Below are 22887 nucleotides of genomic sequence, written 5' to 3'. Positions count from 1 at the left end.
CCTAGAATCATACCTTCCAATATAAATGTTATATATTATATGTTATATATTAATATAACATATATAAATGTTATCTATTAAATGTTATATTGGAAGGTATCATACCTTTCAATATAAATGTTCAGAAGGTAAGCCATTCTCAGGCTATAAAAATTGCTTAAAAATAAAAAATAAGAGGGATAAATTTTGAAGAGATATCATTTAGCTCTACCAAAGTAATCTATTTAGAGGAACACAACTTTGCAAGCTATATACCAACAGTTGGCTTGTATCATTTATTTTACATCAGAATGCTTTAACCACAGAAAAATGTTAGAAAGGACGTTTAATTTCCCAGGCTAGCCTTCAAAAGTACATTTAACCTTAGGAAGAGCTGAATACTGTACCTCTGCAAGAAAATACAAATGCTGGGGCAGCAAGATATAACCAAAGTTGATAAAGTAAGTAAGACAGAACGGTAATTTTCTTGTTTTTCAATATAAAAGCAGATTTAAGGAGTAATAATGAAAGACAGAAGCAGGAAAATTAAAGAGAATGACATTTAGTGACTGCTTAATTTATTCCACATACTCTACCTAAATGGAAATTAAAAGCTCAGTCTGAACTGAAAACTAAACTTCATCCACTACACAATGGCCTCTTCCAAATAATGCTTCTGCAACTAGAAATGAATGCTTGCACCTACTAGTGTAATATACACCGCCTCCACTATAAAATACACACATAAAAAATTAAAAGGAAAAAAGACAGTGATAATTATTTCTAAAATCAATTATTATGTATCGTAACTGTGCTTAAAAAAACCTCTGATTACTACAATATTAATCAATTTAACAGTGAAGGTCATTGATATGCTTCATTCTTTAAAAATCTCGATTTAAAAGCTCAGTTGTAAGTTCAGCTATTTCAATTCCTGATTTTAATGGGTGCAGTAACTAAAAACGATATTTTACCATGATATGCAAGTGCAACTGCAGGAATGATTACACTCATTTTTTAATCCCATCTAGCAATGATGTACATTTGGTTAGTAAATTTCCAACTTCCCAAATGCTAATCAGATGTTGTTAAAAACTAATGGAAAGGGCTGCAAATTTTAAAAATGTTTAGCAAATGAGTTCAAAACCCACTGAAACTTTGTTTAGACGATTTTAAAGCAGGTTATAAAATTTTGTTTTGTAGCTATGAATATATCACTTTATTTTGAAAAATGGTAATTAAAGGGAAATGACTACTCATTCTACTACCTTTTCGGTAGGAAATTTAGTTGCAGGGTAACCAAAGAGCCCCAAGGGGATGAGGGGAAGTTCAACTCCCATAAAAGCCAGCCAGCTAATAAATGAAGGATGAATGAGGGGCTGGCCCCGCGGCTGAGTGGTTAAGTTCGCGGGCTCCGCTGCAGGCGGCCCAGTGTTTCATTGGTTCGAATCCTGGGCGCGGACATGGCGCTGCTCATTAAACCACACTGAGGCAGCCTCCCACATGCCACAACTAGAAGGACCCACAATGAAGAATATACAACTATGTACTGGGGGAGCTTTGGGGAGAAAAAATAAAATAAAATCTTTAAAAAAACAAAAAAATGAAGGATGAATGAAATAATTAGAAAACTGATAAGCCAAAACTCTAATAAAATGATTGACTCAGGCAAGTACTATCAATTGTTGTTTAAAACACTAGATGAATGGTTGATGGGGAAATGAATATACAAGTAGTTCCAAAAATAACCCCGCACAGAATACTGTAGGTCATAAGGAGAAAACCACGCACTGAAGGGAGTCAATGGTTAGCACCTAACCCAGTGGTCATTTTTAGCATCATTAATGGTAATTTAGGTATTCCATGTATTCTGATGTGATGCAACATACACCACTAATGCACAAGCCTTTAGATATAACTTCCAGCTCACAAGAAATACAGAGAATGGAGACACAAGTTAAAAGATACCACAAGGAAGAAACCAGAGAAATTCAAAAAGTGGAACAAGATAGTAGGTCTGGCCTCTTCTAAATCAGGGTTAGCAAAAAGGGATCACGTGTGAGAGAGACTAAGGGCACAACCACCACATGCAATATACGGTCCTGGACTAGACACTGGTTTGGATGTTTTGGATCAATTGGAGAAATATGAATATAATCTGGTACAAAGATGATAAAGCCTGTACCAAAATGGAAGGAAAGATCACTGACTGAAAAACGCAGGTGATAAGCTGTCCTGGTGAACCTAAAACCTACAGTGTATGTCTGTGTGTAAATAAACACACATACATATGCACAGGTCCTGCTTCTATAAATAGAAGAGCATATTTTTTTTTGAAAAAGGAAAATTTTTTAAATTTCTCAAGGGTGTAAATATAGGTTTTATAAGTGACACCATTTTTTACAACAAAACAAAGTTTCTAATTTTTACTTTTGAAATGTTCTCTTAATCATAAATTTGTTTTGAAAAGTACTTACTTTTCCACTTAAAATTTTCACCTTTACTTGAAATGACAGGTTAAGTACCACCACTGCAAAACCTGGCTAGGTAACAGTCGCTAACTTACCACAGAACAAGGCAGCAAACTTATCATTTCCTAAAATGATATGGTTTACTTTTTTGTGAAAGAAAAACTTGCAATTATCTTTTATGTTCTTCAACTCTTCCACAGTGAGTGGTACAACAGATTTTCAGCCTCACCCGTATTTGTTAGCAAAAATTCCACCATTTCAGATATTTGGTAATCCATTTCCTAGAGCAATATAGAGCAATACTTGGAAATACACTGAAGACAAATCAATAGTCAACCCACGCATGGCGCCTGACCATATGACAAAAGGATAAAACGAGTACAGGCATGTCAATCCTACTTTAAGTATTTGAGCATTTTAAATATTTGTAAAGCCTAACCTTTTCTTTAAGATAAAAAAACAAATGGAAGTATTAACACTTTATTCTCACGCCCCCTCCACACTCCCTATTAGGTCCTTTTGTGTACACAAGGATGAATGGAGCATGATTCCTTTCAGAGACCTAGAGTTTAAAAGAACAGAACTAGATAAAGTCAGTCCATTTGGAATACTTCCTTTGTAAGAATTCTTCCTCCAGATTTCTCGTTTTTATCTTAACATTACGAGAGTACCCTCCAAGCCTTACTATCTCCAAAATTCCTCAGCAACTCCAGAAAAGGTTATCAAGCCTGGAGATCAATTTTTAGGGAATTCTCCTCACTCATCTCTACAAATCTTTAATCAGAGAATTCAACAGACTACAACCAGAGCAAAACTTCACTTACTTTGATGTATAATCTTTTGAGGTATCCATATTCTATCTTGATACTCCTTTGCTACTACTAATAAATTTTCTTTTCTTAGAAGGTTTTTCTCTTTTTTCCTCACCTAGTGTCATCACCACTCCAAGCTCCTACTTTAGCCAGCCAGTCATGGCTGAAAAGACTTTTGCTACAGCCAAGAGCTGTAACCATCCTGCCAAGCTGGCTTCTAACTGAGCAGAGGCATGAACTCAAGTGAGCGTCCAAAACTGCTTACCTGGCACTTTCCTAACCAATCAAATCAGCGATAACCTGGGAGCATAAAATCCTGGAAGGAGCTCTAAATCTAAAATAAGCCAACTGTACAAAAATAAACTTTTGCATGCCAAAATACAATCATAAAGTCAAAAGGCCACACCAAACTGGAAACAAATATGCCAACACATTATCAATAAATTGCCAGGGACTTATTGCTTTTTCACTAGCAGTAAAAAAAACAGCAACAAAAGCAACAGCCTTTAAATCTCTGTTTAAAAGAGAGATTTCTTATTTATAAAATTATCAAAGTGTTTTGTTTCAAGACAACCTTCGGTTCCCACGACGCCCTCAGCCACCCTCTAAGGGTTTCTTCACACTTCCTGAAGTCACCACGTCTGGCTCCTCAAGATCCCACCATCTTGGGAATCTATCATCTGACCAGAGACACACACACAACTGACCCAAAGTACCCATGAGGAGCTTTGTGTGTTCTACTCAGCAGCACGCTCTCCTAAATGGAACTGCTTCAGTCCCCAGACTTTCTCCTGAGCAGTGTAAAGACTTCTGCTGGCCCACCAAGGGCCATTTCTCAGGGTTCCCTTTAATACTTTATGAGCCTCAAGAACTGTGGCTGTGTCCTTTTTTCTATAAAGCTCTCACGATTTACTCTAATCCATGGTGTTCCTCTCCACAGTGACTGGCCAAGTAATGGGACCAAATGCCCCGGTTACACAGGCTCTTCTTTTTTCCTAAGGATTTTTGCCATTAAGCATAATAAACAATAGGAGAGATGGAAACAAACAAACAAAAACATCACATCTGAGTAAGCTTAAAAAAATCAAATTTTAATAGGCATAATCAATAACCTGTGTTTCATACACTCAGAGATGATATTAAACTTAAAGTTACCTCAGAAACATTTCTCTCAACTACTGTTGTGAGCACAGGTAGGAAAACGAAACCAAAAAAGGCCTTAATCACTGTTGTCAATGACAAACACAGAAAAGGAAATTCTTAGATTTTGAGGTGCAATTTCAACTAGTGCAACCAACTTTTGGTCTAATCATTGTAAATTCTAGATTATCAAACTATATACCAGAAAGTAATTTTAAGAAGGAAGAAAGCATGACAGAAGCAAATGGCAAGTTAGGGGAAGAAAGAACTTATCTAAAGAAGTCCCAAGACAATCCTTTTTTAATCCAGGAGTGTAACTATTACACTTATGGTGGGCAGGAGTAGTAGAAACATCCAATTGCTCTCCCTCTCCATTGACTGGAGCAGCTAGCTTCCACACCACTGAAAAGAGGAAGGACACTCCTCTGGAGAGCTCTTAGCTTACTCAGGAAAAACTGTTGCTAAGATGCTCCTGCAGATGAATGCAGGAGGCGCTGGATAAAATTTGACTCTAAAAATACAAAGATCTTCCATGATATTTACAAATAAATGAAATTCATAATTCTTGTTTAAGTCCTGGCTATTTCAAAGCACACTTTCCATGACCCAAATAGACACTCAGTGTCATATGTAATCCACATAGCATGTTACTATTTTCCTACAATACTAACAGGCCATGTCCTCCTGCTAGATGTTTTGATGAGAATGGAGATGACCTTAGAATCACACATTAGTTGGGAAAAAATTGCCTGTACTCAAATCAAAAAGCACTCTTACCTCATGTGATGCCCTTTGATGTTTTTCTAAAAAAAAATTCAATTATTGGTCCTGACTCCACTTTCACAACTTCATTAAATGGATCATGAGTTAATAAAAACGCACCTTTGAGGGCATTATTTTCTAACCTTAAGTGCCATAATGCATAAAAAGGTTTTCACTAAGACGTGGTTAATTTTTTAAAAACAGACTTTTGAAGAGGAGTTTTAGTTCAGAACAGCAAAACTGAGTAGAAGGTACAGAGATCTCCTATATATCCTCCCTCCCACCACGTACGCAAAGCCATCCCCACTTGGTCAATTCTTTAAAAGCAAAACATGCTCTTTTTGGAAAGAAATCAAGACATTATCTCAGAAAAAGTAATTTCAAAATTCCAACTGCAAATTTAAAGTATCACTGTCGTATGTATTTTCACCAACACATTAGGAAAAAGTAGTTAAATACTTACCATATAACATCCAACAAGGAAAGCAGCATTTGCTTGTTTTCTCTCATCAGAGCCAGTAAAATGAATAATTTTTTTCCTTATCATTGTAATGGACTGCATAAAGATAAACAGCTGTTAGTATTTTCTTTTTAATTTGAAGCTTTCTAAAATTTTATGTTGTGATGGACATTAATTCCAAATCTCACAATGTATAAGCATTCATAATAGCGAGATCTTTAAACTCTGATACCAAAAAACACCATGGACCTTCCCAAAAAAGACTTATCCTTGGATTAGAATGAACGTACAATAAAAGAGGAGGAAGGAGATACGAACAGATACCTGCTTCAAGTATAGACTGCCTCTGACAGAACACAAGAGGCTGGAAAGGGGGGACCTTTTCTTTCCTTTATTCTACTGTTTGACTTCTTAAAAAAATCTATTGGGGGCCGGCACATGGCCGAGTGGTTGGGTTCACACACTCTCCTGCAGCAGCTCAGAGTTTTACTAGGTCGAATCCCGGGCGCGGACATGGCACTGCTGGTCAGGCCATGCTGAACTGGCGTCCCACATGCCACTAGAAGGACCCACAACTAAAAATATACAACTATGTACCAGGGGGCTTTGGGGAGAAAAAGGAAACATAAAAAAAAACTTTTAAAAAATCTATTCCCCAAACCTTTAAATTAAAAGGGTATATAAAAACAGGCAAAAATAATTCGTTCTGTTACAAATCAGGATAGTGAATGGGGTGGGGGTGGGGTGAGGCTGGTGTGGGGCTGCTAACGCTCTGTTCTGGATCTAACGATCAAGATGATTAGCCCACTATATTCAGTTTGTGAAAATGCATTGAGCTGTACACTCAACATCTGTATGTATTTCTGTATGAACATTATACCTCAATAAAAAGGTAAAAATCAAAAGGGTATGGAATTTAAAAATCAAAGGGACACAAGATCAGTTAGCACTTCCTCACCTGTGCTTCATTAACGCGAGGCGAAATGGATCTGGGCAAGGGTTAAGAACAAGCGGCATTCAGGTCAATAAGCACATGATCCTTGCCTTCTGTGACTCAATTATGAATGTGTACCTATTTTCCCTTAGTTGCTTACATGGAGTAAGAGATCCAAGTTGATTTTTCAAAAAAGAAAACAAAATCCAACCAGCCACAGGGCAACACAAGCACAAGACACTCAATTCAAACCCCCAACACACTTTTAGCACTACTCATTGAGTAGCAGTAATGTTTCAATCAAACTAGATAGTCAATACTATGCAAGTTGTTCTAGTAAATGATAAAAAGTTTAAAAAAAATTAAAAAGGCACAATACATTCTTGGTTGACCCAAAGGATAAAAGTTCATAGATGGTTGAGTATGGGGGAAAAAAATAATCTTTCAAAATTAAAGCAAAGGAACACAAGTCGGGGGAGAGGGAAATATTTTTAGCTTCCTAGCCCTGTATAAACAAAGGACCTGCCACTAGCAACCGGAAGAGTACAGGGAGTCGGGGTGGGTGATAAACATACAAGGCTATAAATGCTTATATTCCTATTCAAGAGAGGAGAAATAAAATCCAGACAGAAGAGTCACCATCTCTACACAACTCTGTAATGAATACACACATAATGCAAAAAGAAACAGCGATGCTACAGCTTCCATTTTACACATTAGTAACTCATCTGACAGGTGCTTCTAACATTTACGATGTGGGGTTTTAGGTTCAATGCTCAAAGAAAAAAAATCTGCCTTACCCCTAAGCTTTCAATATAATTTAACTTTTAATTGAAAATAAACTATTTCTTCTGTGTAGTAGTCTGGTAAGTAATCAATTGACTAAAGGTGTTTTTAGAAAGTACCTGTCCCCAAATCCAGTATTTTCTCCTGGAGAATTTACAGTGACTAATTTGGAACTTCCACCTGCACATAAACACTTCTTACTGTGTATGATGAATAATTCAAAGTTTTTTTACAAAAACGAATGGGGTCTAAGTTCAAACTAACAGAAACACACTTTTGTAACTCAGTGATACAGGCTCAAAGTATGCCGCTTGCCCTTGCCTGCCCTGCTCCTCAAGCGTCTGTGTAAAGGGTCAAGGCAAAGAATCACAAGTAGATGATCACGGCAGATTCAAGGCAGAACGAGAGAAAGTAAGATGAGCCAGTTGTCCTTCATTAGTTTGCTAGCACTCCGTATCGAAGGCAGAGCAATGACCAAAGCAAGGGAAGGTTCTCTCGTCAGGTGTCAGTTCCATTAGGTCCAACAGTAAGAAGTTCACCAACTTCTACTTTGGCTTTCCAAGCAATTGAGCATTACCAATCCAAACCACAACCAAAAGACCCAAACTTAAACCATTCAATCAAAACTCTGGAAAACAAAAAGGCACACTAATGACTTTATAACAAAAACCATGTGTTATGTCCCAAACGCCACTGCACTGAAAAACAGGACATTTCCTTTTCAAACACAGATATGTTTTCCTTACTTTTCTCTTCCCAAGATCAAGCTAACAATGATTACTTAAGTCAAATCTTAAATGAAAAAGACTTTACCTTTAATTTCTTATTTATCTTGCAACAATATCTGTAAACCATTGCCAGATTGAGTGGTCCAAAATCTGCGTAGAAGCTTTAAAAATGAAAAACAAAAAAGTACATGTATATTCTAGATGCTCTGAAAATAAATGCCTTTTTGGAGCTAAAAGATTAAATTAAGATAAGAAAGAATACACCAAACTGTTGTCAGTCATACAATTTAAAGGTACTGCCTTACTAGTAAAAGAAGTATTTTGGTAAACAATGCCTATTAAAAAAATAGGACAAGCGCTACAGCACCTGAATCTAACATCAAATAACTTATGAAAACACCTCTGAATCAAAAAGATGCTTTTCCACACATATTTTTCCACTGGCAAAAATACAAGATCTTACTTAGTACACTAGTTTGTATTCCATTGTACTGTAAACTATTAGAATTTCAAATACAAACTGTTAAATTTAGGAAGGTTCTTTCATTTCGATTTTCTCCCTAAGGATCTATTTTATTACCAAGAGGCTAAAAAAAAAATCCTGCAATTATCAATCAACAGAGTCCTAATTTTCCAAGGCTATCCTATTTATAAACATACCTTTAGATTCTTCAAAATAAAAAAAGTTACTAGTAATTGTTTAAAAAGCAATACTTACTTCTCATATTCAAGTTCATTATCTATGCTGAAATAATGTACATTTGATGAACTCTTTGGTCTGCTGTAGAGAATGGCAAAACAAAGGCGATCTGAAATGGAAAAATTGCAATGTTCCTTCCTTAAGGTTATTAAAAAACATTTCCTATATCATGATGCAACTCTTCTCGGATAAAGTCAACTTTTTATTTTTTTTTCATTCATGTTTCAGAAGGTAAGGCTGCCACTGGGTAATTTCAAAATATTCTGGCTATTTTGGGGGGTAACAATAAGCAAGCAATTGTTTTTAAAGGAGAAATTGCCTCTAACCTTAAAGTTTCAATAGTGGTAAGTGACTTTTCACATAAAGACATGGCTTGACTTCCAGAGGAAGCTCTTATCACAAAACTTTAGGTTTGTGGACTAAGACACTTCAGCAAATGGCAGCATGCATTTGATGGCTAGCCGTCAACCTAGATGACTTTCACTATGTTCCACTATGTTTTCAAGACATCCTAAAAAACCATTTCAATAAGAAAATGTATTTTTTAAAAAAATAGGAGAGAAAGAACGCTATCGAAATTGCTTCAAAATTAACACATACGGCTACAAAACACAAACAGCAAAACAAACCATATGTTTATCCAACTGTTCTTAGGGATCACTACTTGTTTTAATATGGAGTAACTACTTTTGTAGTGATTTTTAGACTAATGACAAGGAAAGCAATGAGAGGTTTCCGCATGCCCAGTGTGAGATGAACTTGCGCTGCAAGTACGCAGTTAGGCTGCCCTGAGGTTTGGCAAGAATAGGAAAGGGCAGCAACGCTCAGAGGCTCCACCCTTCCTCCCCCGCCCCGCCCCGCCCCGCCAAGTTGCCTAAAACCCTCGGTGAAGCAGTCATCCGCAGTACATAGTAGGAGCAGTAACACCAGCAATGCCGGTGGGACACTTACACTGAAATTGAGGCAAAATCAAGTACAGCCTTTAAAACAGTAAGAAAGAAAGGACGCCAGCTGGCATCCTTTCCCCAAACGATAATTTGAACAATTTTTGTCTGCAATTCAACTTACACAATTGCTTTACTTCCTTGTAAACTCCTCAACCAGAAATGTTTGTGGTCTCACAACCACAAACACCCCAGTGACGACCCAGCTTACTCCCTGCCAACCGCAAGCGACCCTTGACCCCCGGGCTCAGGGCCCAGGGTTTTGCTCCCGGAGGTCCGGAGCTCCGCTCCCCTACCGGCCAGGGGGTGGGCACCCGAGGGTCCCCGCCGCGCACGTCCGTGCGGACGCGCCCCAGCCTCCCCGCGGGGCCCGCGGTCCTGGAGGCCCCCCGCGCCCGGGAGACGGCGCCGCAGCCCCCACTCACCTCGGATCACCTCGGCCACCACGGGGGGCCCCGCGCCCTCCCGGCTCATGACTCCGCGGCATCCGGAGGGCGGGCTGCGCCGGGGACAGCCCGCCGAGAGGCGGCGCCGCCCACACCCCGCGGCTCGCGGCGGAGTTTAAAGGGCGAGCCCACGCGGGCGGCGCCGCCCCGGAGCTCAGGACGCCCCGACGGCCCCGCCCCGGCGGCGGCGGGGAGCGCACCCCACCCGCCCGCCCGCCCGCGCCGCAGCCAGAGGCACGCGCGCCTCGGAACAGCCCGGTCGCTGCGCCGGAAGGGCTCCCCGACCGACGGGCGGCGAGGAGCTGCCGGGCGCCGCCCCCGGGGCGCCGCGCGGGCGGGCGGAGCAGCCCGTCGGCCGAGGCGCGGCCCGGCCCCCGCTGGGTGCCGAGCGGGGAGCGCGGCGGGCGCCTGCGGCACGGCCCCGGCTCAGGGGTCAGAGGTGAGCCTGGCCCCGAGGCGGCGGAGGCTGCAGAGGCCCGAGGCTGCCCCTCAGACCCGGGAGGGCGGGGCACCGCCGTCCCGCCCCAGGGCGACACCCCTGCCGGTGCCTTCTCGGCCGGCGCGCCTAGCGCGGTCTTCGGCGGAGCCCTCAAGATCAGCACGGCCCCCGTTTTCTCCCACGTAATGGTGCTGCGATTGTGGCCGCGCTCACTCCCTCCGGTATTTTTCCAAGTTTCCTACAGAAAAGCGTCATTTGGATAATCCCTGAAAACCTGCCCAAGGCTCCCCGTGAACGGAGCAGCAGCGCGGCAGCGCCCGCCCGGAGGCCGCCCCGGAAGCGGGGGCCGCGCACGCCCCGGCGAGGAGGCCCTTCTGCGGCCGAGCCGAGGCCGAGCCGACCGCGCCGGGGACGCACGTCTCTGAAAGGTCTTCCCGGCCACAGACACAGAGCCAGGAGAGAAACTGAAAGTATTTTAAATTCATCGCAAGAAGACGCCCAGCTCCAACTTTGTTATTGCAAAATAACAAAAATGCAAATTAAACTACAAGGTGCAGTTTTTCCCCCAGACCGGCAGAAACCGCAGGGGCGAGCCGAGGCCCGGCTGTGTCCGCCCCGTGGCCTGGCTGTGGCCCGGTTGGGTCCACACTGTGGCCGGCTCTGGCCGCGCTGTGGCCCGACTCTGGCCGTGCTGTGTCCGCACTGTGGCCGGGCTGTGTCCGCCCCGTGGCCTGGCTGTGGCCCGGCTGTGTCCGCGCGGTGGCCCGGTTGTGTCTGCACTGTGGCCCGGCTGTGGCCGGGCTGTGTCCGCACTGTGGCCTGGCTGTGTCCGCCCCGTGGCCTGGCTGTGGCCGTGCTGTGTCCGCACCGTGGCCCGGCTGTGGCCGCCCCGTGGCCTGGCTGTGGCCGGGCGCACCCTGCCAGCTCAGGAGGCCTCCCCCGGTGCACGCGGAGCAACGGGCAGCGCCTCCAAGGCTGAAATCAAACCCTGCATCTGCATGTGCCGTGTCTAAGGCACAGACACACGTGTATACGGCTGCGTGTGAAATGCAGCGCAGCAAATCTCCGGAAGCATTCACAAGAAACTGGTAGTAGTGCACGCCATTTCACGGGGAACTGGGTGTGTGGAAGTACGGAAGGGTAAGAGATTTACGCCTTTTCCTCACTTTCAAATTTTGTACCATATATTACCTATTCAAAATTATGACACTTTTGAAAAGTAAACTTACAGGCTAATAACATTTTTCCAAAGCCAACGCTTCAAGATATGAAGTGTACAGTAGGCACAGTATAAGGCAACCTGGAAAATGTCCTTTGCACACATTTAAACAATGTAAGTGGTTAATAATCTCTTTTGGTTTCTACTATCGCTTGCAATCCAATTTCTTTTAACAAACCCAAATAAAACTGGAATCAGCTAGATGGAAGTGGGAAGAGGTTTCCCCTCCAAGTCCAAACCTGGAATTCAATTCCCTAGGGCATACCGTATGTATTACGTGGGGCTGAGGAGATCACTGATTTTTGAGGTCCAATTATCTCTGCACAATATACTCTCCGTATTTTATTGTTACAGTACTAGTGCAATAAACTTCTTACAGAAGCTAAAGTGCTGGGATGAGAGCTATTTATTAGAAATCTGGAGCTAGATATAGGGCTCTTTACAACATTTTGCTTAAAGGTTCATAATTAAACTTATAATCCTATTGTAAACCCATGTATCCTCCCTCTAATGTGTTTGTTGTCAAAAACAGAAAATTGAAGGATTGAGAGGATAAACCTTCTCACCTATATATCCGTCACATAATGTCACCCCTCCTGCTTCTTTGACTAATATGATACAGTAGAAGGAAATGAAATCTCATGATTTTAAATGTTGACAAAAACATTCAAAATCCATCCTTCAACCAAATTTGTCTGCAGTCAAATTTGGGTTTCAGGCCTCAAAATTGCTACTTTTTCCTTTAATAAATATTTGTTAGATGAAAACGTTTTCCTGCATAACAACTAGATATTTGGGGGATAATCATAAAACAGAGAGGGGTATGTTCTAAAACCAATTGAGAAATATATGTAGGAGTCAAGTGGCAATGATAATACAGTAGCTACTTTTTAATAGAAAAGATTAGGAGTATTAATCTCATTACAACCTATGAGGTAGATACTACTACTACTATCAACATTTTCCAGGAAAGGAAACCTAACCTTAAAGAGGCAAAAGTGACTAAGTTGAGCAGTCACAAAGCCTGTTGTAAAGTAGCAGAATTAGGATTTGAACACAGGCAAATTTGATTGAAGCCTGAGATCTTTAAGTCCCTGCCTTAGAGACTTGCCTTAATATAAAGCAAGAGTAATTAAAACATTATGATTTTAGCACAGCAATATACAAATATGGACTCAGGCATGTATGAAATCTCAGTGTATGAAAAAACTGATTATTTCAAATCAGGAACAAAGAAGGCCTTAATAAGGGACAAAAGTCTACATGTATGAAAAGAAAATGAGGTTCCAATCTCACATACTATGTAAAACAAATACTAGATAACATAATTTTTTAAAAGCTGTCAGATAACTATAAAAATTACAGTGAATAATTTTACAATTTACCATGGAGGGTGATTTTTAAGCATGACACAAAACTCAAGCCATAAAGGGAAAAACAAACTTTGGGGAAAATATATAATAAAGAGTTAATCATCTCAACAGATAAAAAGTATCCACACAGCTATAGAACAACCAATAGAAAATAAAATCTATAAAGGCTATGAATAGTCAATTAAGAAAAGGAGTGGGCCTAATGGCCAAGTGGTTAAGTTCGCGCACTTTGCTTCAGTGGCCCAGGGTTTCCCCGGTTCAGATCCTGGGCTTGGACATGGCACGGCTCATCAAGCCGTGCTGAGGCGGCATCCCACATGCCACAACTAGAAGGACTCACAACTAAAAATAAACAACTATGTACCAGGGGGCTTTGGGGAGAAAAAGGAAAAATAAAATCTTGAAAAAAAAAAAAAGAAAAGAAATACAACTGGCCAATAGCATGTGAAAATAAAATTAATCTTACCAGTGGGTCAAATACAAAAGTCCATCATCATGGAGTAGATTATAGAGGAAAGAAACATAATTATCTCATTAAATACAGAAAAAGGAGTCATTAAAATCAAATCATTCCCAATTCTCTGTACAATGAGGCGGCTAAAAGAGAACTTCCTAAACCTGATAAAGATTATTTCCCAACTACCGCTCGCAAATATCATACTTCATGCTTTAACTTTATAAAAAAATTTCTACTATCAATTACTTCTGTTTAACAATGTAATAACTGAAGTGCTAGCGGAAGCCAAAATAAGAAAAAGTCATGAGAGAGAAGAATTGGAAAGGAAGAAACAAAACTGTCCTTATTTGTACACAATGATTGTCTACCTACAAAACACAAGAGAATCTGGAGACAAACTATTAGAATAAATAAACTAATAAACTTTTGCAAAGTTTCTGGATATAGAGGATTAACACAAAAACCAAGAGTTTTCTATATACTTGTAATAACCCACTTATGAAATATAATAGGAAAAAAAGATGTGTATATCCTCTATGGATATATGGAAAGAGAAAGCAGATTTATAAATAGGAAGACTCAATATCAAAAGATGGTAATTTCCCTCCAACTAAATGCAATCCTTATCAAAATCTCAAGGGAGCTTTTTGTGGAATCTGACAAATTGATCCTAAAATCAATCTAGAAGATCACAGGGCCAAGAAGAACTGAGACCGTTTTGAAAACAAACAAGAAGGGGCCTTTTCCCTACCAAATCTTAAAACTTAGAATAATTTAGACAGTGTAGTATTGGCACAGATATAACAGACAAAAGGTAAAGACAAGCCCAGACAAAGACCATATATGAGAGAAGTGGCATTACATATCAATGGGAAAAGTAAGAATACTCAATATGGTGTGGGGACAATTGGTTGTCCTTAGTCTCAGGGGTGAGAAGAGGAAGTTTTATCTTTATCTCACATCATACACCACCAACCCCCCAAAGATGAAAAAATCTCAGGTGGATTTAAAAGCCTAGATACGAGAAGAAAAGCTTTACAAGTTTTAGATTATAGAAAAATAACTTACGGGGGCCGGCCCTAGCAGCGCTCATCAGGCCATGCTGAGGCAGCATCCCACATGGCAGAACCAGAAGGACCTGCAACTAGAACATACAACTATGTGCTGGGGGGCTTTGGGGAGAAAGAAAATTAAAAAAAAACAAATAAGATGGGCAACAGATGTTAGCTCAGGTGCCAATCTTTAAAAAAAAGAAAAAGAACTTATAACAGTGGAACAGGGATGGATTTTTTTTTAAACAATACATAAAAGGTCCAAACAATAAAGCAAAATACTGAGAAATTTGATTACATGAAGATTTAATGCTTCTGTTCAACACAAGACCCCATAAACAAAATTTTAAAAGATAACTTACAGATTACAAGATAGGTACAATGCATAAACGCAACAAAGGATTAATATGCAAAATTTACAAAAAATTATAAATCAGAGAGAAAAAAGCTAACACCCAACAAATAAAGAGGCAGAGGATGGGAGTAAGAAATTCACAGAAGAATAAAACTAATTGTCTTTCCTTGCTCCTTTTTTTTTCTGCTTTTTCTCCCCAAAGCCCCCCAGTACACAGTTGTATATTCTAGTTGTGAGTCCCTTTATTTGTGGCATGTGGGACGCCACCTCAGCGTGCCCTGATGAGCAGTGCCATGTCCGTGCCCAGGATCTGGACCGGCAAAACCCCGGGCCGTGGAAGTGAAGCACGCGATCTTAACTACTCAGCCACGGGGCAGCCCCATCCTTGCTCCTCTTTTCAGACCTACCTACAGTGAGTATGGTTTTGGTCTGCTCTATGCCCTATGATAAACTGAGTTTATTAGAATAAACTCTTGTAACAAATACCCCTGAAATCTCAGTGGTTTAATTGACAACAGAGGCTATTTCCTGCTGGTGCTACACGTCCATCACAGACTGGGTGGAGGAGGGTCTTCCACAGAGCCACCCAAGGATCTAGGATGATGGGGCTCCACTAGTTTGCAGATATACCATCTGGAATTTATCCTTGTGGTTGTCCGATGTGCCAGTGACTGCTTGCATTAGTTCCAGTTGGCTACAGATGTAAATGCACAGATATAAACCAAGCCCCATAATTTTATCAATAATAAAGCTTACATTTTAATCTTTATCTGTTTAACTCCTATGTTTCTCAATCAATTGGTCTAGAACTAAGGTGGGGAAAAGAGTAATCTTATCTGAAGATGTCCCAGTCATCCTCCCCCAACATCATGTTAGTCTCCATACTCACCTATATTTCTGTAATATTTTATAAATGAATTTTTTAAAAGGGAGCCACTAGAAGAAATGTAATAGTTTTCATTACTTCCAAATCATCTGAGCAAGAGAGAAAACAAGCTAAGAAAATGTGATAAAGGCACCAAACAGCAAGAAGAAACATGGCAAACAGAAAACCAAGTAAGTGGTGGGAGTTAGTCCAAATATAGCAGTAATAATAAAATATGCAAAATATTTAAATTCACCTATTAAAAGATTTTCAAATTGCATTAAAAAATTCAAGCTGTATATTGCTTAATACACACAACCAAAACAAAACCATATAGAAAAAATTTAAGTGAAAGGATAGAACATGGTATGCTGCACAGCTGCTAGGAGAAAGAGAGTGGGGAGAGCAGTATCAGTATCAGAGGAAACAGAATTCACAGCAAAAAGCAATAAAAAGACAAAGATGCTTCATGAGTAAAGATATAATCCACCAAGAGAACACAACAATCACACATCTTATGACAACAGATTTAAATCTATAAAGCAAAAACTAATGAAAATAGGAAAAATTAATAAATCCATAATCACAGAAGACTAACACATCTCCAAAAAATAAAATAAGGAATTAGAAGCTTGATCTAGTAAATATAGAGAACTGTTTTCAACAGAGAACACTAACTTTTCAAAGAACAGGATATTCACCAAAGTCGTCATCTATTAGGTCACAAGGAAATCAAAACAAATTCTGGAAAGCAGGACCATACATTCAGAACATACAAGGACCACAACACAATAAAACTTGAAATTTATTGATGAAAAGATAGTAACACAATAAAATCTATCAACCTGCAAATGTTTAGACCCTATTTCTAAATAACCTGCAATAAAGAGACATTAAAGGAGAATTCAACACAAATTACTTTAAAATTAACAGCAAGAAGAATTCAAAGTGGCCAGCCCCATGGCCTAGTGGTTAAGTTTGGTGCACTCCACTTTGGCAGCCTAGGTTCAGTTCCTGGGTACAGACCTACACCACTCATCAGCAGCCATGCTGTGGTGGCAAGCCACATGCAAAGTGGAGGAAAATTGACATAGATGTTAGCTCAGGGCAAATCTTCTTCAGCAAAAAAAGAAGAAGAATTCATATTAAAATCTGTGGGAGATGGTTAAACAACAATCTAAAGAAAAGGATCTGCCTCAAAATTGTCTCCTGTCACACTACTCACACACACACAAAAAATTCTACCTGGATTAAAAACCTGAATACAATAGTGCTGGTTCCTTACATTCCAGGCCAAGGTAGGATTGCACATCCTGACTTCTTAAATGAGCAGAAGTGAAATATATCACTTTCACGACAGCCTACTTAACTGATGGTGCAAAACCCTGCAGAACTTTCTCTCCCTCCGTCCAGTAGCATTCAAGATTGTAGACACAATACAACCATTTTAGGAAACTGGCAGTATCTACGAAAAATGAACATCACACATCTTTGTTGTTAGTGCTGTGGAGTCAGATTGAGATTCCTGGTGACCCTGTGTACAGCAGAGTGGAACCCTGCCTAGTCTTTCTTGTGCCATCCTCTCACCTTCCAGTGCTATATGAGACAATGCTCCACTGCTATTCATAAGGTTTGTGGCCAGTTTTTGCAGAAATGAGTGGCCAGGTCCTTCTTTCTTCTCTGTCTTAGTCTGGAAGCTCTCCTGAAACCTGCCCACCATGGGGGACCCTGCTGGTGTTTGAAATACCAGTGGCTTAGCTTTCAGCATCACAGTAACATGCAGCCACCGCAGTAGGACAACCAACAGAGAGGTGGTGTGGTTACCTAGCCAGGAAAGGAACCTGGCCGCAGCAGTGAGAACACCAAATCTTAACCACTAGACCACCAGGGCGGAATATCACACATCTTATGACTTAGTAATTGCACTTCTAGGTATATATACAACAGAAATGCAAAGACATGTTCACCAAGAAAGGTACAAAAAATGGTTCATGGAATCATTGTTTGTAATAGCCAAAAACTGAAAACAAACCAAATGTCCAGAAACAGTAGATTGAAACACTGGTATTTTCTTACTATGGAATATTATATGACAATAAGAATGAATGAATGAACTGTGACCATGCACAACATTATGGATGATCCTCACAGACATATTGTTTAGTGAAAGAAGCCAGACACAAAAGAGTACATACAGTATAATTCCATTTATATAGATTTCAAAGGCCAGACAAATTTATAGCAATAAAAATTAGGATGGTGTTTATCCTGGGAAAGGGTAGTGACTAGGAAGGGCACAAGGAGGTGGTTTCTGAGGTGTGGTGATGTTCTCTTTCTCAGTGTACGTGCTAGGTACTTACCCATGATGTACACAAGCTGTCTACTGAGTTGTTCACTTTGTGCACATTTCTGTGTATGTAGGCATTACTATTACATATATTATAGATATATGTATATATTATAAAATAAATAAGACTTCAGCTATGTTATGTTATACTCCATAAAAAGTTATATACATAGTAGCTGTGCTCTACCAGCCTGGGTCACGAGAGTAAGATTTATAACAGTTCTTACCTAACCAATGATGGGTGTGTGTCATAAACAAAAAAAAACAACTTTGCTTGTTAGATTCCAGTAAGATTTTGGGGTTGTCATCACAACATAACCTAGACTATCCTAACTGATGCCTATCTTTGGATGTTTAAGAAAAGTCCGAAACTGAGACACAAAATGCAAAAGCGATAAAGGGAAAGGATTTGATAAGCTTACAAAAGACACCATAAAAATATTTTTAGAAATGGGGTGAGGAGAGAGTGGAATACAGGAGCCAACCAGAAACAACTCCCAAAAGCCAAAGCTGGAATAATTTGAGGAACAAAATAAGAACATAATATTGGATTACAACCCAAAGTATAAAATAAATATGCATGAATCCATGCTGATATAAATAAGTGATTGAATAAACAAATGAAGAAGAGACAAATCTTCCTTACAGAAAAATTCCAAATAATAATATGTAGATACTTCCCTCTAAGACGTAGAGCTTAACCTCTCCCCTCTTTGAGTGTGGGGTGGACTTAATGACTTGCTTCTAAAGAAAACAGTATTGAAAGGGGAAAATAGTAACTTTACAGAGGAAGAAACCTGGCCAACACTCCTTTAACCAAGTGACCACAATTAACCACTGACGTCACATGGATTTCATGTACCAGCTGATACAATGTGATGAGGGCACTTTTTCCTCTGCAGTATTTTATTCCAAAAATCGAGTCTAGTCATTAGAAAATATCAGACAGACAAAATTTGATGGACATTATACAAAATACCTGACCAGTACTTCTCAAAACTGTGAATGTCATGAAAAACAAGGAAAGACTGAGGAACTGTCACAGACCTTAGGTGACTATAAAGAGATGACAACTAAATGCAATGTGGTACCCTAGACTGAAGCCTGGAATAGAAAAAGGACATTAATGGGAACTGTGAATAAAGTCTGGAGTATACTTAATAGTGACATTCCAGTATTGGTTTCTTAATGCACCATGGTAATGCAAGACGATGCCATGGACTGAATTGTGTCCCTCCAAAATTCATATGTTGATGCTGTAACCCTTAATGTGACTGTATTTGAAGATACAGTGCCTTTAAGGAGGTAATTAAGGTTAAATGAGGTCATAAGGATGGGGCCCTAATCCAATGGACTATTGTCCTTATAAGAAGAGGAAGAGACACCAGAGATCTCACTCCCTTCTCCAAAGGAAAGGCCATGTGAGGACACAGCAAGCCAGGAAGAGAGGCTACACCAGAAACCAACCCTCCTGGCACCCTGATCTTGGACTTCCACCCTCCAGAACTGTGAGAAAATAAATTCCTCTTGTTTAAGCCACCGAGTCTGTCCACTGTATTGTGACAGCCCAAGCAAGCTAATACAAATGATAACATTTGAGGAAACTGAAACTGGGTGAAGAGTACGCAGGAACTCTGTTTCTGTAAATCTACAAGTTATTAAAAAAAGAAAAAGCAACTGACTGGGAGAAAATACTAATATAACAAAGAATTTGGCTATGTGACAAAAAGCAAAATTAGAGTTCTAGACGTTAGTTTCCTTTGTCACTGAATGCTATGTAATTCTCCATTAATTGCTCTTATCTGAGACTTTCAACATATTTACTAACTAAATGTAATATTTTACAGACAGATTGCAAAAATCTAATGAGGCTCGGCAGAGTGACCTCAGCGTCATGGCGGAGTGAGCAACCATATTCCAACAAAACATATCCTAATAGCACAGGAATCCTCGGAGACCCACAGCAGCTAAATGACAGAGGGCAAAGAGGCTGGAGTCCCCCTCGGAGGAGCTGGAACAGGGCGGGAGAGAACTTCGCTACCTCCCCTAAAGACTGAGATGGCTGGGGTGGGGGGCTCCAAGAGGGAAGGAGTGGGGGAGGGTCCGCACCACCATGGAATCACCTAGGACACCCACAGGCCCGTGCAGCCTGGAGGGAAGCCCTCTAACGAGGCGAAAGCTTTCACATGGGGTGACCTCATCAAGCCAAGATGCCAGGAGACCAGATAGCGGGAGCTGATCAGGAAACCCGGGTCTGCACAGAAGAGCAAGCACCCGCCACCCCACCAACCAGCACTGTGCTGCCCCATCTGGACTGAAGGCGGAGGGCTCAGAATACCAGCTCTCGACCCCCATCTAGTGGCCATAGGCTGTAAGTGCAACCAAATAATATCACAATGCGGAAAAATCATACTTCCAGCATGTGGCAATTCATCAAAACTCCAGACCAGAGGGAAAACGATAAATACCCAAAATATGTCCTCATAAATAGACTCATAATAAGACTCGGAAATAAGTAAACTAAACGACAATGAATTCAAAATAGCTATAGTCAAAAAACTCAATGAAGTAAAAGAATACAGAGAAACAATTCAACGAGTTCTGCAGCTACTTCACAAAACAACTTGAAACTATAAAGAAGAATCAATCAGAAATACTAGAGATGAAAAATACAACGGAAAAGATAAAACAAAATACAGATTCCCCAAATGCTCGCGTGGACACCATAGAGGAGCAAATCAGCATAATCGAAGATAGGTTGAATGGCTCCAGAGAGAGAAGAGAGAACTAAGACTAAAAAGAAATGAAGAAAATCTCCAAGAAATAGCCAACTCAATGAGGAAATGCAACATAAGAATTAAAGGTATCCAAGAAGGTGAAGAGAAGGAGAATGGAGCAGAAAGTGTGCTCAAAGAAATAATAGCAGAGAACTTCCCAAATCTAGGGCAAAAGAGAGAAATGTGTATGGAGGAAGCTTTCAGATCTCCTAGATCTGTCAATCTAAAAAGGCCTACTGCAAGGCATATAGTAGTGAAACTGGCAAAAATGAATGACAAAGACTACTCAAGGCAGCAAGGCAGGAGAAAATAACCTACAAAGGAACCCCTATCAGACTTTCAGCAGATTGCTCGGCAGAAACCTTACAAACTAGGAGAAAATGGAATGACATATTCAAAACTTTAAAAGACAAAAATCTTCAGCCAAGAATACTCTATCCAGGAAAAATACCCTTCAGGTATGAGGGAGAAGTTAAATCTTTCCCAGACAAACAAAAGCCAAGGGACTTCATAGCCACAAGACCTCCCCCCTAAAAGAAATCCTCAAGAAGGCCCTCATACCTGAAAAAAGAAAAAAAGGGAGAAAGGGATCACAAAAGACAGAGTAAGGAGACAAATAGATAGAATCAGAATAGGACAGCAAATATTCACCTATAGCATTAGGATAAAGGGAAGGAAAACACCAAAAACAAGGAAAATCTGGTCATTTTAACCACAAACTCCCACCACAAGTTGGAATAAGATATGAAAATAATAACCTAGGAGGGGAGGAGGAAAGGCACCAAATCAGTTTAGACTAAGGAAATAAGAGGCCATCAGAAAATGGACTGTTATGCACGAGATTCTGAATACAAAGTTCAGCATAGCCACTAAACTAAAAAGCAGAACAGAGACACAAAAAATAAATAAGGAAAAAGCTAAGAAACACAGCATAAGAAATTGCAAAAGTCAATGGGTAGACCAGAACACACAGGACAAGAAACAAAGGAAATGCAGGAAAACCAGAAAACAAGTGATATAATGACAGCATTAAGCCTTCATACATCAATAATCACCCTCAATGTAAACGGACTGAACTCTCCAATAAAAAGACGCAGAGTGGCAAGATGGATTAAAGAACAAGATCCAACAATTTGTTGCCTCCGGGAAACACATCTCAGCTCCAATGACAAACACAGGCTCAGAGTGAAGGGGTGGAAGACAATACTCCAAGCTAATGGCAAACAAAAGAAAGCAGGTATCGCAATACTTATATCAGACAAAACAGACTTCAGAATAAGTTAGGTAAAGAGAGACAAAGAGGGGCAGTCAATAATGATTGAAGGGAAACTCCATCAAAAGGAAATAATGCTTATAAATATCTATGCAGCCAACACAGGAGCACCAAAGTTCATGAAGCAACTACTAACAAACCTAAAAGAAGACATTAAAAATAACACAATAATAGAGGGAAGATCCAAGATGGCGCCGTGAGTAGTCCTCTTTGTCTCTCCCCCTTCGAGTCTACAATTATTTGGACACTTATCGCTTGACAAAGGATATCCAGACAGCATCTCAGGACGTCTGAGATACCCACGCGACTATACATCGGAAGGCGGACGGACTTTCCTCTGGGAGGATGTGGAAATAGGTGAAAACTCTCCGACCCCGACCAAGCAGCCTAGTACCTGCAAGCGGCTTTCTTCCAACGGACGCCCCCAGAGCAACTACACACATCTAGGGCAGGAGCGAACACACAACAGAGGAGCGATGGTGGAAACAGGTGACCAGAACCCTACCTAAACCCCCCGCAATTACTCCTAAACGCAGAGGGAAACTTTGGAGTTGCACACCTGAGCCCG

The 22887-nt window shown here is 40.4% G+C and overlaps 1 protein-coding gene across 12 annotated transcripts in view; it reads right to left on the bottom strand.

Moving 5' to 3' along the window:
* Positions 1-22887, bottom strand: part of CDC14B (cell division cycle 14B) — a 94241-nt gene that overhangs the window by 44299 nt on the left and 27055 nt on the right. For 9 of the 12 annotated variants that reach the window (XM_046664135.1, XM_046664137.1, XM_046664133.1 and 6 more), the window contains exons 2-4: positions 8791-8881; positions 8158-8233; positions 5628-5720 (exon numbers count right to left, since the gene is read on the bottom strand). In XM_046664135.1, coding sequence (XP_046520091.1) covers positions 5628-5720; positions 8158-8233; positions 8791-8881 — 260 coding nt within the window. Of the gene's footprint in view, positions 1-5627; positions 5721-8157; positions 8234-8790; positions 8882-10141; positions 11238-22887 lie in introns of those variants that run through there. The other 3 variants (XM_046664132.1, XM_046664142.1, XM_046664138.1) reach the window with 3 other exon arrangements.

The sequence above is a fragment of the Equus quagga genome, chromosome 6 (assembly GCF_021613505.1).
Source record: "Equus quagga isolate Etosha38 chromosome 6, UCLA_HA_Equagga_1.0, whole genome shotgun sequence".
NCBI lineage: Eukaryota > Metazoa > Chordata > Mammalia > Perissodactyla > Equidae > Equus > Equus quagga.
Note: the sequence above shows the minus strand (reverse complement) of the source record. Positions and strands in the feature narration are given on the sequence as shown.